The sequence below is a fragment of the Simochromis diagramma genome, unplaced genomic scaffold, assembly GCF_900408965.1.
Source record: "Simochromis diagramma unplaced genomic scaffold, fSimDia1.1 OVJJ01000024.1, whole genome shotgun sequence".
Classification (NCBI taxonomy): domain Eukaryota; kingdom Metazoa; phylum Chordata; class Actinopteri; order Cichliformes; family Cichlidae; genus Simochromis; species Simochromis diagramma.
In genome coordinates this window covers 2,872,817-2,887,754 of record NW_024387332.1, presented here as the reverse complement: position 1 = coordinate 2,887,754, position 14,938 = coordinate 2,872,817, and the positions used below count along the sequence as shown (strand labels likewise).

Genomic DNA, 14,938 nt, shown 5'->3' with positions numbered 1-14,938 from the left:
TTCTACCTCTGCATGTGCTCTTCTTCTCCAGGGATGTGATGGTGGGCATGTCATGTTTTCATGAGCACTTAGTGTTTGTCCCTTGTTTATGTTCTTGCTTTGCATCGAGTGGTGTGTGTGCTCCTAGCTGGTGCTTGTTCAGCCCCAGAAACACACTTTCATTCCCCTCTGCTCAGTCCTGTTTGGCTTTTGAATGGGACGACTCACAATCGTAGTCCTTAATGTGTTTTTACAAAAAGTGCGTGTGGAAACGTTTGAGGATTCATAAACAAGACGACGACTACTTTTCATATGCGTTTGAAACCAAAAGTTTTCCCTTTCTGATAAAACGTAACTGGAAGCAAGTTTTCGAACTGTGTCCCTTCAACGTTAGTCTTTAATTGACTTACTGTTTATCAGTCCTGGAAATTTTAAGTACAACACACTTGGTCATGTGCTGCTGCCCTGACCTTCACATGTATGTCTTAATAATACTTTTGAGTTCATTGTTTCGTAAATGTTTCCGAGGCATTCAGGCCCAGCCTCGAACGTGATGCTGTCCACACACTGCTCATGGAAGTGTTTGGTGCTATGCAGCTTTGTCGCAGACGTCTTTTCAAACACAAAGGTTGTCTTTTACAACCTGTGTTTGCATGCCACAGCAAAATTGGCGAGCACTGGTTTTCTTCATGTGTTCTTCTGTTAAAATGATTCCTGTTCTTTTTTGCCACTTTCAGGAAATTCACATTTTTTTGCTTGTAGCAGGTGAAGTCGCTTTACATTTTGAGAGTAGAGCTTCTGAATTTCCTCTATCGACAGTTTGTATTCAGTGTTCATTAGTTTGTGTTTCTATCTCTGTCACATTCAGCTTTTTCTTCTTCATCGTGTTTTTATTTTTTATTTTTAATATATATATAATTTATTTCCCCGAATCTGGGATTTTTTTTACTTGGGTTGAGCTCTTTTGAAATTGCTTGTACAAAATGTTTACTTTATGTGGGCGTGTTAGGGATAATACTTAGATTTAGAGATGGATGTTTGTAGAAGCTTTTCAGCTAATTAGATTTCAGATGAGTCCTTTATTAATTTGAATCATAATAGTGGGATGAAGCAGCCAGCAGTCAAACATTCAGTGTAAAGCCAAAACGATGCAACAGCCATTCAAATATTTGACCTTAAAACCTGCATAAAAAATCCAGGCATGTGCATTATTGACCTCACGCACACTGACCAGGTGTGCTCGTGCACTTTTGGATTGCAAGAAAGTGACTTTTCACTTTCTTGTGAAAAGAGGAGTTTCAATTTTATTTAAACAACACCTGTTCAAAAGCATTTTTTTATATTGTAATGTTAAATCTTTGCGGGATTTTTCAAATGTTGTTGTTTTTTTATGCAACAAATAGTTTAGACTGAGCATCTTGTGGCTCACAGAAAGGATTTTGCTGGCTTAGGTGGCCTGTATGTTCAGGAAGGAAAAAGAACCTTCTAAAAACTGGGAGTATCGGAGAAGAAAGATCAGCCGATCCATCCATCAAGTCTTTTCCCTCTTCTGGTTTAGTCACATGCTCTCCACCCAGGATGTCAGACACTTTCTGTCTTGCTTGGCCTTGGAGGGGCAAAAAAAACCTTCTCTGGCATCACCAGCAACCCTTGTGGCTCACCTAAAACTCCCACGACCCTCCTATCGGCTCCTTCCCCAACACAGTACACTAAAGCCTCCACCTCATCTGCTCCCTGAGCAATAAATTATTGTCAGCAAGCCATTTCCCCCACACCTCTGTGCACTTACATCAGCTAAGTGTGTTTGCATGTTTGTGCACGTGTGAGACAAACACCTACCTTTTTAAAAGATCATCACTGGATCAGCATTTTGCTGCTTTGTGTGTTTGCCATACTGGGAAGGAGAGACTGTCACTGTCTGTGTCTGCTTACATTTAAAGATATTTATGATGAAATCAATAATTTCTTCATTCTGTTTACGGGCACATGCAGGCCTGGTTTTGGTTGATTCTGTCTCGAAGAGCAAACTCCTGTCAGATATGGTATTGGTTAAAACACGTTCCACTTGTGCCAGTGTTTACTTCTACATCGATAAAAAGAGAAAAATATGCGATTTTAGCGTTTGTGAAGAGTTTTATTCGTCATTCAGCAATGGTTACTATTTTAATCTGTGATGACAACATGTGTGTCATCCTGTTTGTGCGTTTGTATATATCCCCATAAGGGTTATTGTGTTGGTCAATCACCAGAGGAGCCATCTTCAATTTTATTGGGTACCAGTCTCCATTAGGTCATCCTGGGTGTACACACACACACACACACACACACACACACACACACACACACATATAGACACGTCAGCCTCATCAGACTCCCATTTATTTTCCAAAACAAGAAACTCTCCACAAACACACGGTTTAAGATGGTTTCAGACACTCTCCAGGGAGGACTTCCTGTTTTATGGCAGACTTTCAGTCATGAGGTTACTTACCAAAGTAGCTTAAATAAGAGATTGTCTCAAAAAGGTATAGACTGTCTTAATAATGTCACTTGTCCACACTTGTATTGATTAATTTGTGCAAAATCTTCTTACAAGTTGTAAAATTGGACTCAATTCTTCAATCAACATAATCCACACCACTCTAAATATTCTGTTTGACTATAAGCCTGCTCTTATTGACAGTGAGATGAATCGTAAGTCTTTAAGTGGCAGGGACTGAACTGAAGCACCAGCTGTCTCCATTATTAGAAATTTATTAGTTAAAAAGGTAAATTGACCTGAAAAAGCAGTAAAAGAGCACGAGTTGGTTTGTCTGCAATCCTGTTTTTCTTGTTTTTTTTTAGTTTATTTCATATCTGTTTCTGTATGTCTCTGTCCTCACTGTCTCATGGCCGTCATTGTGTCTTTCCAGGCTGCTATCCCTGCCCCGGCCCCAGCCTCAATCCAATAGCTTTGGGAAGCCGTTGGCTAGCCTATGCTGAGAACAAGGTAGTCTGCACATACACACATATTCATCCAGTGCAGAAGTACCTTATCAGAGAAGCGACATATTTACAATCCAAAAAATGCATTTTATCTATTTTCTGCCTCTTTAATCTGTCTGGATAAACAACTCATTCCAAGAAGAGTCCACTAGAGATGATAACATTTTGAAAATCAGCAGATGTACTGGAGTTTTCTGTTTAATGGGATTGTTAAGTATTTACAAAAACCAGAATGTTCTATTGTGCATCCTGTAATACTTTTAATGTGAAGTAGTGTTTTGGTGCTGGCCCACTCAAGTAATTGACAGATGGGGCTGCTGTTTGTGCCTACGGATTTTCAGAAATGACCAAATCTAGTTTTTCAAGAGTAATACTGGGACGGAGCTATTCCAGTGATATTGTATATGAAATTAATCAGAGCAGGCTGTTTGGTCGTGCAGCCTGTCTTTGACGACAAAACCAATTTCCTCTAAAGAGTGAAGAGGGAAACCTTTTAAATGCCTGCATCTGGGTTAATTCTCCCAAATTTACCTCTTCGTTCATCTCCCTCGGATGTCCGCTATACGTCTTGTGTTTATTAGTAAATCTACCTTTTTTCCAGTTGATAAGATGTCACCAGTCTCGTGGAGGAGCCTGTGGTGACAATGCACAGTCTTATACCGCCACAGTGATCAACGCTGCCAAAGTAAGTGATGTACAAACACACATTTAACTGTTTTTCTCTACATGTGTTATCGTTCTCTCTCATAGAGATTCTTAGGTTTTCTTCTTCTTCCTCAAAAGTAAATAAATAAAAAATCCTAATAAATAACATCCTAAATGGCATTCTCTAAAGCACTGTGTTCAGGAGAAGTACGCCGAATGTGTCACAGCTTTATTTATATATAGGCGTGAACATAAAAGAAATGCACAGGAGAACATGTCTGGCTGTTATTTTTTTAAAGTGTATTTCAGATAAAAAAAACATTATGTTATCTCCTCTCAAAGTCCATACACGCTCAGATTGGCTTTCATGAGCTAAAATTTATGGTTCTAGATAGCGAATCAACTGAGACGTTGCTCTGGATTAATTATTAGATAGATGTGAGTTCTTATGAACATGTAAAACTACATTCAAAACTATACTCACGTTCTCACAATATGGCTGTAATCAGTCTGAACGTCCTACGGTAAGCTTGACACTCAGATAAAACGGCACAGAAGATGGTATTTCCAGCTCTGCCGGCACCATCTGTAAATGTGCTGACATTGGATCCACCTGTGCCGCCTGGCCGACTGTGGCTAAGCTTATGAGACACTTCATCAACCTGCTGATCTCCCGCTTCCCACTATAATCTGTTTCTCTTCATTGGTCTTGTTTCAGTCAGCATCATGGGGAAGTGGCTCTAAGATGGCTCACTAACAGCCAGCAGCGCTCTCTTTGATACCAGGTGAAATAAAATCCTGGGCCAATAAAGCAACTTGCTAACACGTGCAGACTAACTAGCTCCTCATATGGTTCTAGTCTGTTTCTCCACTTGGTCACAGAAGAAGGGCTAATTGATTCCAAAGAGCACGTGGATCTCACAGCTAGTGCGAAGATGACTCATTAGTGGGGTAACAAGGCTATACATCAAAAAGACAACTGTCTTTCTAACAGATTAGCAGCATGGTGATGGGTTGACAATTGCAGGGGGTATTGATATGCAGACAGGCAGTCTGCTTGCCCGCCCTCTCCTCGTTTAGGACCATATATCTCAATATGGATGACAAGGTATCTCCCTTTGGCTTGTGGCGCGACACGCTGGCTCTTAGTGCTGACATCCAGAGACATGGGAACAGAAAAGGAGGAGGGCGGGGCAGCATTAAAGTATAATGGCTTTTGTTTATAAAAAAGACAGAAAAGAGAGAGAAGGCAGTGGCGCTGACCGACTGGCTGTTCTGAATTTTCTGTCTTACAGGGAATTTATGTAGCACAAAAGTCCTGTTGCCTGTCATTCCTGGGTGTATAATTAAGAAAGACCGTTCACATAAAGATTAGGCTGTATCGTGTTTAGATAGTAACATCAGCTCTGCGTGCGTAAGTGTTGTGAGCCCTGAGGCATGATCTTCCTCCAAACCCCCCCTGCGCGCTAGGAAATCAATAACTCCTGTTTGGACTACTAAGAACTCCACAACTGCAGTGATTAGAAAACACATTAGTGTTGATCAATTAGGAGCCAAACGCCTCACTTAATAATTGATGGCTTTTCTTGCATTTTACACACTCACACACACCCCAGTGCATGCACGTAGCATCCACTGTTAGTGTGTCTGGTCAAGTGGCAAAGAGAGACAGCGGGTGATCCCCAGACCCAACATATGCAAGGCGCCACACTGTATTGACAGGGCCGCCTAGTCTGAATGCCTGATTAGGCTCTCCGGGGCCCCTTTGGTGCTTACACACACACAAACACACAGTCACACACACTGGACTCCATTAGAGTAAGACAGTGTAGTAGGTGAGATAGACTCCACTTAAGCAGCACTATCCATTTCCCTCAATCGAGCCACAGAGGTGTGTTTGAGGCAGACACCCTGGCTGGGCCTTAAGCGGACACAGAGGAGCCTCCCGCGCACGCACGTGTCTTCTATGGCTACAGCCAAGTCATCAGCACTGCGAGCCATCAGCCGGCATCAAGTGAACATGCTGTGTACATGCACCCATGCACAGAAGCACGTATGCGCACTGCAACCCAAACCAAAGATATCACATAGATGTAGAATATATTGCTTGGGAATATATAACATCAGGTGTGTATTATATATTTTTTTCTTTCTTCCTCAGACTTTAAAAACAGGTCTGACGATGGTCGGTAAAGTTGTGACCCAGCTAGCAGGCACCATACCGGCAAGCACTCCAGACGAGGAGGGCACATCTCACAGTGCAAGCCGTCGCAGCCCACACAACCCCGGTGTGGTCACCATTATTGACACACACAGTGTTGGAGAAGGACAGGTCAGTTCAGTTGTTTGCTGCTTGAAATGATTTTAAAATACTACATTTTATTAGTATTAACTGTGATGCTTTTTTTAGTTGGTATTGACCTCAAATCGAAGGATATATCTCATTGCGGCAGTTGCAATTAAACTACAAGACTTGCGTGTCTTGTAGTTTAATTAAACACTCGTGCTGAGAGAGTCGAGTGGATGCAGAGTGTAAAGGTAAACTCTTATACTGATTATATACAGTCTATGATGCTTTGCCATTGTGTTCATCCGAGGAATTGAGTTGCAGGATAATGTCCCCTATTAATTTGCTGAAGGGTTTCCAGTACACAAAGACAAAACTGACCATTACAGTCTTACAACATCCATTAAAGTGAGCACCTCCTGCATTCACTGAGGAATGGCATCTTAAAAAAAGAAAATGGGGCCATGCACATTATTACTGTGGTGAGCAATAAACAATGCAACACCAGCAACAGCAGAATTCTTAATATGTCTTGTTTTCCGTCTGTGGAATAAATGAGCAGGTAAGGAATTCAAGCTAAAGACTCCTTCAGTAGATCACAGAGTACAAACATTATATCAATAATATGCTGTTGGCCTCAACCAATCAAACACCCCTGCTATGACATACTGGGCAAAAAGATTAAATGGAAGAACGATGTTCATCCCTTTAGTTTCACACACTGTTGCAGTTCATGGCAAGCAGCTGTGGCGCGAAAAACACCCTGTTAAAACATTTATGTTGGTTTTCCTCTCATTTGTCACCAGCTTGTATATTAGGTTGGTCACAAGTTAACAACACTAGATTCAGTGGATGGACCAACATAAAGTAATTCCTGCTTCGTCTTGTCTTACTGTTTGCTGTTTGCAAAGTTTTGTTTAAATAAGTTTAATTGTGATTATATATATATATATATATATATATATATATATATATATATATATATATATATATATATATATATATATATATATATATATATACACACACACACACATACATACATATGTGGAGCTCTTCCACTATAAGAGTAAAACTGGTCTGAACTTGTTGTGTTTTTGTTTTTTGGATCTTGCAAGGTGGTTCACTGTTACCACCTGACAGCCTTGTTTAAGTGACTTTTATAGAAAGTTACTGCTTAGACACACACAGCAAATGGGCTTTTTGCTTCCTTGGTCTCATCATGTATGTCCCAGGTAAATAAAACTTTGCCTTGCTGGCTTGGACTCACTCAGTCTCTTTTACCTGGCTCTGCACGACTAACCTAAAGGTGTGAGTTAGATATGCTGCATATTTTAACAACTGAGCTTTTAGCCAGAGTTCTGTCTGTTTTGGCCGTGCTGGTGACAGAGACACTTTGTAAACATGCAGCTGCAACCTGACATGAAGCTCGAGGCTGACTCAATGCACCACATGCTAAATCAGGTCCTGGATTTAAGACTGTAGGAAATACATTTTCCGGACGTATTTTTTGGAGTAATTTTTTTTAAATATATATATAATTTTTACACTTTGTAGAGGAGATGCTCGGAGAGGCTGTTGCTGTTTATTTTATTGTAACAAGAAAATTGTTGTTATTCACTTTAGCTGTCAGTGGTTTAAAATTTTGTGGCATAATGCAGCAAAAAGGCATTATTAGTGTTACAGATGGTCTTCAGGTTATTGTGCCCTGTTTAGAGAAGTAATACATTAATATTTTTGGGGATATTTTTTTAATCCCATAGTAGCTTTGATACATTTGTTAAGGCAATTAAAATTAAGCTAAATTAATGAATTTAGTAAGTTAAAAAATTATACATTAAGTATAAATATTAAGTAATAAAAATGCACAACAAACCAAATAACATCATTTTAAATTGCTAAAATTAATTTTTATTGTTCACTGATATTTCAAAGCATGACTTATGGTTGATGTAACACCGAGCACGACTCTACTCAACCTTTAAAGTTGTATACAATGATGTATTTGCAATAATAAATAAATAAATAAATAGAAAAGTATATTGGTAAATGTTTGGTGCATGTAATTATTTTGCAGTGCAATTTGAAAACAACTTCCAACCAACAACAAAGGTCACCAGGAGTTATCATAATAAACAGTCTAATAAAAAGGAAAGGAAGCCGCTAAAAAAATCAGAACGTGTCCCCCCAAAAATAGTGTCATTCCATAAATGACTAAGGTAAGTTTGCATCTATTATCCTGACTCTGGGTCTGACTAGCTTAGGTGGGTGTTATAGTAAGAATGAAAATATGCTGCACTAACCTCGTTTACAGATTGACCAGTTGGCTTCCTCTTAATTGCAAAAGAAATGCTAAAAGCTTTTATCCCCGAATTTTCCTCAGCCTCTCCAAACTGTGATTAATCACACTGCAGGAGCTGTCACATTTTTAATGAGGTGTGTTTTCGTACGTAGTACAGTTTGTCAGTGATGTTATCACCACACACATTCTGCCTTCTCCTTTCCTCTGCGACTGTAACCGCCCTGTAACCAGCCCGTAGTCTTATAAGTTGGATCTAAGCCTTCAGAAGTGGGTCTGCACTCTGTCACCAGGCGACACACTGTAACCATACACTGGCCGTAAACACTGATGAGGCCAGGCAAGGAGGGAGGGGTGCACTCAGAGTGTAGGAGAAATGGAGGTTGAAGGGAGTAGTAGGGGTGGGGACAGTCGAGAGTGTATTAAGACGGAGGTTGGAGGTGTAAATTCTGGAGAGATGAGAGAAGTCAGGAATATGATTGAGGTGAGTTCCTGTGTCGTTGTGGGGATCCAAGACATTCCCATCGCTTCCAGTTGGATGAGGTTGGAGCTACATTGTATCACTGCTCCTTATTTGGAACAGCAGCCTCAGCACACACACACACACACACACACACACACACACACACACACACACACACACACACACACACACACACACACACACACACACACACTCCCCTGTGTAACAGGGGCTCGGTTCTCTGGAGGACACTCTTGTTTCAAAGGGCTCCAGCAGGATTCCCTAACAGAACAACATTGTCTGCTTGCACTGTAATAAAAGTGATCTGCTTCATGTCACCAGCCTCTTTCTGTTCATGCTGTTCTCCCGCCTTTTCCCCTTTTTCCCCCTGGATCCTTAAGATCTTGCTTGGAGTGTGAGACAAAATCCTTTTAGTTTTTAGAGGCTATCTTGTTTGGACTAGCTTAGATTTTAAATGTTTGGCCAGCTTTCCTGACATCCGTAGTGCAACACCGGGGCCACATTTAACTCTTTTAAACAAGAGTGTGTGTTCTCAAACACCCGTACTTCTGCACAAAGTGGCCTCATGTCTGGGCTTATGTCTAATCTCTCTGTGTGACTAAAGGAGTTTTCTGCCAGCTCCTGGTCTCAGCACAGCCTGTGTTAGATTTGTCCCAGTCTTGACAGCAGACTTTGTATGGAGATTTAGGAGCAGCCTCTAGTTGTACAAAATAACTTACAATTTCATTTTTGTTGGCAAGTTGCACAAGGGGAAAGCCAGTTCTGCATTTGATGGCAGTTTGTGCCTGTTTACGGGAAGACCCTGTGTCATGGGGTATTGTCAAAGCCACATGTGAAAAGCCACATCATTGCCAAAGTAAATTTGTCCATATTCTTGTCTCTGTTGTTAGGCCATATCCTGTCCACGCTGGTCTCAGTACAGCATCTTTGTAAAGCGCTAGCACTAATGAAATACAGCTCAAATTATGATGATTCATATTTTCTTTGACCAGATGAAGTGGGTTTTTCAACAAAGTGCTTACTTGTCTTATTTCAGGTAACATGCTTATTATATTCTGTCCACAAGAGGGCAATGGCACACTCGGAAAGGAGTTAAACTTCCAGCTGTTTCACAGCAGGGTGATGTCAAAAAACAGTGCTTAGTGTGGTGACAATATCACACCAAACCAAAATGTGGAGAGAAATCCTTGAGCAGGGGAAAGTCCCTCTCTGGGTTTAATGTTCTCATTGTTAGAAAATGATTTGGATTTTGTTTGTGTGTGTGTTCATACGATCCAGGTCTTGGTGAGTGAGGACTCGGACGGTGAAGGAGTGGTGGCTCACTTCCCAGCTCACGACAAACCTATATCCTGCATGCAATTCAACCCCAGTGGTAATGCACACACGCACACGCGCGTTTTCATGTCTTCGTGAGGACATCTCATTGACATAATGCTTTCCGTAGCCGCTTACCCTAACCATCAAAAATGAATGCCTAACCCTGACCCTCAGCCTAAACCTAACCATAACCCAATTGTAACCCTGACACTAAAACCACATTTTGACCCTCAAAAATGCCTTCAAACTCGTGGGGACGTCCCCGCAGGTATAGCAGCGTGCCAATTTTCTGTCCTCACAAAGATATGTAAACATGTGCACACACACACACTCGTAACTGTTGAAGAAGAAGACTGAACACTCAGAGACCAGAACACTAAAAACAGCACAGCAGTTACACGTCCATTCAAGTGTACGGTAACATATTGTTTGTTTGGCTCACATGTGGCGGCTTCGTCTTGTTTCTTTGGTTGGGCTGGATGTAACCATCCAAGCCAAATTCCAAGTGTGTGTATTCCACTTAAACAAGTGTTTGGCCTGTGTTTCCCCAGCCTCAACAAAGGAAGCACATGTAGATCAGACACTGTATCCCATACGGTAAATGTGTTAGTTATCTCTTAATCTTAGAGAGAATGCAGTAAACGAGAAAAGAAAAATAAAATCAATATTTGCTGTGAGCAGCCTTTTCCTTCTAAAGGATTATCTGATTTACTTTAGCAAGATTGTTTAAAAATTTAATGTATTGGTAGGCTAGCTTTGCAATCTCCACCTCTGTTGTAGAGATGTGTTTCAAACACTTGTGAATGGCACTGCAAGAAGACCAAGCTGTGCTTACTTCCAAAACAAGATTTTTACACGAATCACTTTTATTTTGAAGTCTGATCCAAAGTAAACACAATACTTAGGCTGCCTGGAAGAGGCATTTCAATAACTGCTTTAGCAATCTTCATCAGGGACTTTATGTTGTGCATTCTCCTCGGTATTTGGCAGGTAGGTTGTTCCAAGCATTCACCCAGTTTTGTCTTTTTATGTAATCTGTTGCTTTTGTTTTTTTCTTTCTTTTGTTTTTAAAAGAAAATCCTTCATCATGGTGCAAAACGAATTCAGTGCAAATCAAATGCTGACTTAATTTGATGTGTTCTGTTTTATTTTTTTGCACCAGTGTTTGTGTTCAATATGTGTTTATTCTTTGTCATTTACGAGCAACACATGACAAATGTGACAAACGAGTCGTTGAGCAGCAAAAACACTTGCATTGGTTTAAACATTTTTTTACCATTGACTTCATTCCACATAGAAAAGGACACTAGATGCTTTGTACGTGTGAACAGGCTACGTCATCACTTTCTGTGTGTGATCTTTGCGTGTATGTTTCTGTTACTCCTGCTGTGTGTATGTGTGCAAGTTAATAAAGAAGCTGCTGAGAGATGACTCTAACCCTGTGACCTCTAAGCTCCAGGAATCCTTGACTTACTTAGACTTATGACTAAACTTAGCAGCTCCATCTCAGGAGGTTTAAGATCATATTTTAGACAAAGACAGGCCAGACATGGTTGTCTTAACCCCACATTCTCCTACCTGCTGTCAACAAAATCACATATATTACCCATCTATGCGGCTAAGCTACTAAATATGTGTTTATATTTTTTCCCATTAGGATACTTATCTTAAGGAGCTAAAAAGGTTGCTAAGAAGTAAAGCTTAGGATAAGTAGTTGCTCTTGATATCTTGCTCCTCCCCTAAAAAAAAAAACAACGAAAACCAACAAAAACCCCACAAACAAACATTGACTTTGACCACCGACACTACTAAAAGCTTGTTTTGTTCCCAAATCATTTATTAAAGGCCAACAGACCAACTTTATCTGGTTTTGATGTAATGTGATCACGATCAGGTGAAATATTTAAGTTGACCATTTGATAACCTGTGCCAGGATTTGCCAGAATAATGATTTTTGAAGTCACGCAAACAGAAATGGCGCCAAGAGTGTCACGGTCTGCTGTGGCAGACCGTGTGGAGAGTCTGCGGAGGACTCGGGTGCAGACACAAGTGAGGATACGGAAGTGAACTTAAACAAAAGCGAGCCTTTTATTGTGGCTGATGAACACAAAAAGAAACAAACAAGAATGAGGGCAGCACAAGAGCAGTAACTAAACAGAAACCTAAACTGGGAACAAACTAAGGTAAGGCTATGGCTTGGAATACAAAAGACTGGGCATGGAAACACGGAGGGTGGGAACACAGACGACGCGACACAGACTGCATGAAACACCGAGACTAAATACACATGAAGGATGATCAGGGGAAGTGGCCACACATGGGAGGACAGCTGACACACATGAACCTAACGACAGGACAGGAGAGGTGAAACTAAATACACTGACATTGAATACAGACTTTCAAAGTAAAACAGGAAACATGGAGATTAGACATGACATGAACTAAACATAACCACGCAGACATGACTCATGACAGGTAGACGCACGAACCAGGGAGACGGAGTACAGGGGAAGATGACAGAAGCGACAGCATGAACTTGACAACACAAGACACACAGACATAAACACATGAAGGGCAAGGGAGGCTTAATACAAGGGTTATATAATTACAAATGAGCTGGAATAACTTAATGAACCTAAACAAACAATAAACATCAAAATAGACTAAACACAAAACACTGGGTCGCACGACCCAGGACCATGACACCACCCCCCCTCCAAGGGCTGGCTCCAGACAGCCCCAAACCAAAAAACAGCCCACGAGCCCGGGCGGGCGGCGGGGGACCAGGACGGAGGGCCCAGAACAGGTGCAGAGGCTGGACCGGGCGTAGCAGAGGCAGAAGCCGAGGCTGGACCGGGCGTAGCAGGAGCTGAGGCAGAAGCCGGACCAGGCAACGCAGGAGCTGAGGCCGCGGTTGGACCAGGCGACGCAGAAGTAGATGGTGGCTGGACGGGCTCCTCGGGCCCTCCAGCTGACGAGGCATGAGGCCGGACGGGCTCCTCGGGCCCTCCAGCTGACGAGGCATGAGGCCGGACGGGCTCCTCGGGCCCTCCAGCCTACGAGGCATGAGGCTGGTGTGGTTCTCCGGAACCACCAGCTGACGAGGAAGGCTGCTGGACGGGCTCCTCGGGCCCTCCAGCTGACGTGGCATGGGGCTGGACGGGCTCCTCGGGCCCTCCAGCTGGCATGACGTGAAGTGGTGTGAATGCTGCAGGGTGCCGGATAGGCACACCCGGGCATCCACCAGCAGGCGCAGGATGAACAGTTATGGAGGCCCCTTGCTGGACTGGGAGCAGGGCTGCCACCTGGACAGGGAGCTGAGTAGGAGGCTGTCCTGGCGGCGATGATTCTCTTGAGCCTCCAATGGAAACATGAGCTGGTGCAGACGCCTGCAGAGCGACAACCGCTCCCACCCGAGTGCCTAGGCTGGGTGCGGAGCTCAGCTGTGTACTGACTGGCATAACCTTGGGAACCAACCTGGGTGTAGGAACAAACCGGACGGCAGCCATTCCCACCTGAGGTGTAGATGCAGGTGCAGGATATGGCTGACCTACGGCTGCCCTGACCCTAGTGGTGGGAACTAGCTCAGGTGCTGGCTGGGTGACCACTGCCTCTACCTGGAGATCAGACGCAGGTGAGAGGTCAGGCAACGCCACAGCCACCCTGGGAGTGAGCACAAAGTTCCGGACATTGATCTTGTCAGGTGTAAGCAGAGGAGCAACGACAGACAAAGACCTTAAAGTCTCTAAGTCCTTAACACAGTCCAAATTGTCCTTAGTTGCCCTTCTTGGGGAGCTAAACACACCTTCTGTCTTGGAGCACGATTCAAACAATATTTCAGACCTGAAATAAGTTGGCTCAGTGACACAAGTGATAGTTATGTTGTCCCAGGAAGCATGATTCTTAAGGCCAAGACTTGATTCATGAACCCACATAAAACAACCAGGACTATGTGCAGATGATTTTAACACAATAATTTGACAGTCACATGGGAAATAACTACGCTTATGGGAGTCTAAGCCCCCCGTTGGCGAGACTGAGTTAAGGAGGGGTTCAGCCACACACACTAATCGGCTGTAGAAGGCTAGTGAGTGGAATGCACATGGACTTGGCTTTGCACAGAAAACATAGTGGACTGGCTCTGAGCAATCCGGCTGAATTGTCTTTAGATCGGCCAGTTCATTAACTGCAGTCAAAAGGTCCTGGCCCAGGGGTGCAGTTAAAGGGCTAGCTGGTTTGTAATGACTAGCATGGCGCTCCCCCCCGACAGTCTTGGAAACATAAAATTCAGCCTTGTCATTAGATAAGGGGAAGTATTAACAGAAATCACAATGCCATTCTCAGACATAGGAAAACCCGGCAGACCCTTAATACTCGTCCAGCCCCGGTGGACTGGTGCAGAAGAGCGGTTGCTGATGTCGAGCTCCAAAGCACTCACTCTGGTCAAACCATCAGCAGAGTGAGGAACCTGGGGACCGATTAGCGCCGGAACATAACATACATTTTCCTGATCAACACCAGACGTTCCTTCTTGCGCTGGTCTAGTTACATAAACAGAACATTCATTATTCGGCTTGGGAACAGGGGAAACAGACTCCAAAAGGTGGGTGCTAGCCAAAGGGAATACAGTCTTACTACTGGTCAGATCAGAAGCTTTCTCACTTGATTTGTAGTCAATGGACAGCAGGGGCTGAGACACAGTCTTAAAAGAAGCCTCCTTAGCGAAAGACGCATGTCCTGGGTGTGCAGCATCATCTCTACCTTCTGTCTCCCTAACCTCCCCCTCAGCCTGCACACTCATAATATCAGGGTTTAGAAGTACATCACTCGGTTTGATTCCCAAAACCGAAGAGTCTATGGCCGGTTTGGCAGTGTCAGGTTCACAGTTCTGTGATGGCAGTGTGGCGTCCCCAAAAACAGCATGCCCAACACCAGAAATCTT

General features: G+C 42.9%; 1 protein-coding gene across 5 annotated transcripts in view; it reads left to right on the top strand.

Moving 5' to 3' along the window:
* Nucleotides 1–14,938, top strand: part of bcas3 (BCAS3 microtubule associated cell migration factor) — a 323,554-nt gene that overhangs the window by 32,543 nt on the left and 276,073 nt on the right. For all 5 annotated transcript variants that reach the window (XM_040006481.1, XM_040006480.1, XM_040006484.1 and 2 more), the window contains exons 10-13: nucleotides 2,892–2,968; nucleotides 3,566–3,649; nucleotides 5,771–5,941; nucleotides 9,958–10,051. In XM_040006481.1, the coding sequence (XP_039862415.1) occupies nucleotides 2,892–2,968; nucleotides 3,566–3,649; nucleotides 5,771–5,941; nucleotides 9,958–10,051 (426 nt within the window). The remainder of the gene's footprint in view (nucleotides 1–2,891; nucleotides 2,969–3,565; nucleotides 3,650–5,770; nucleotides 5,942–9,957; nucleotides 10,052–14,938) is intronic.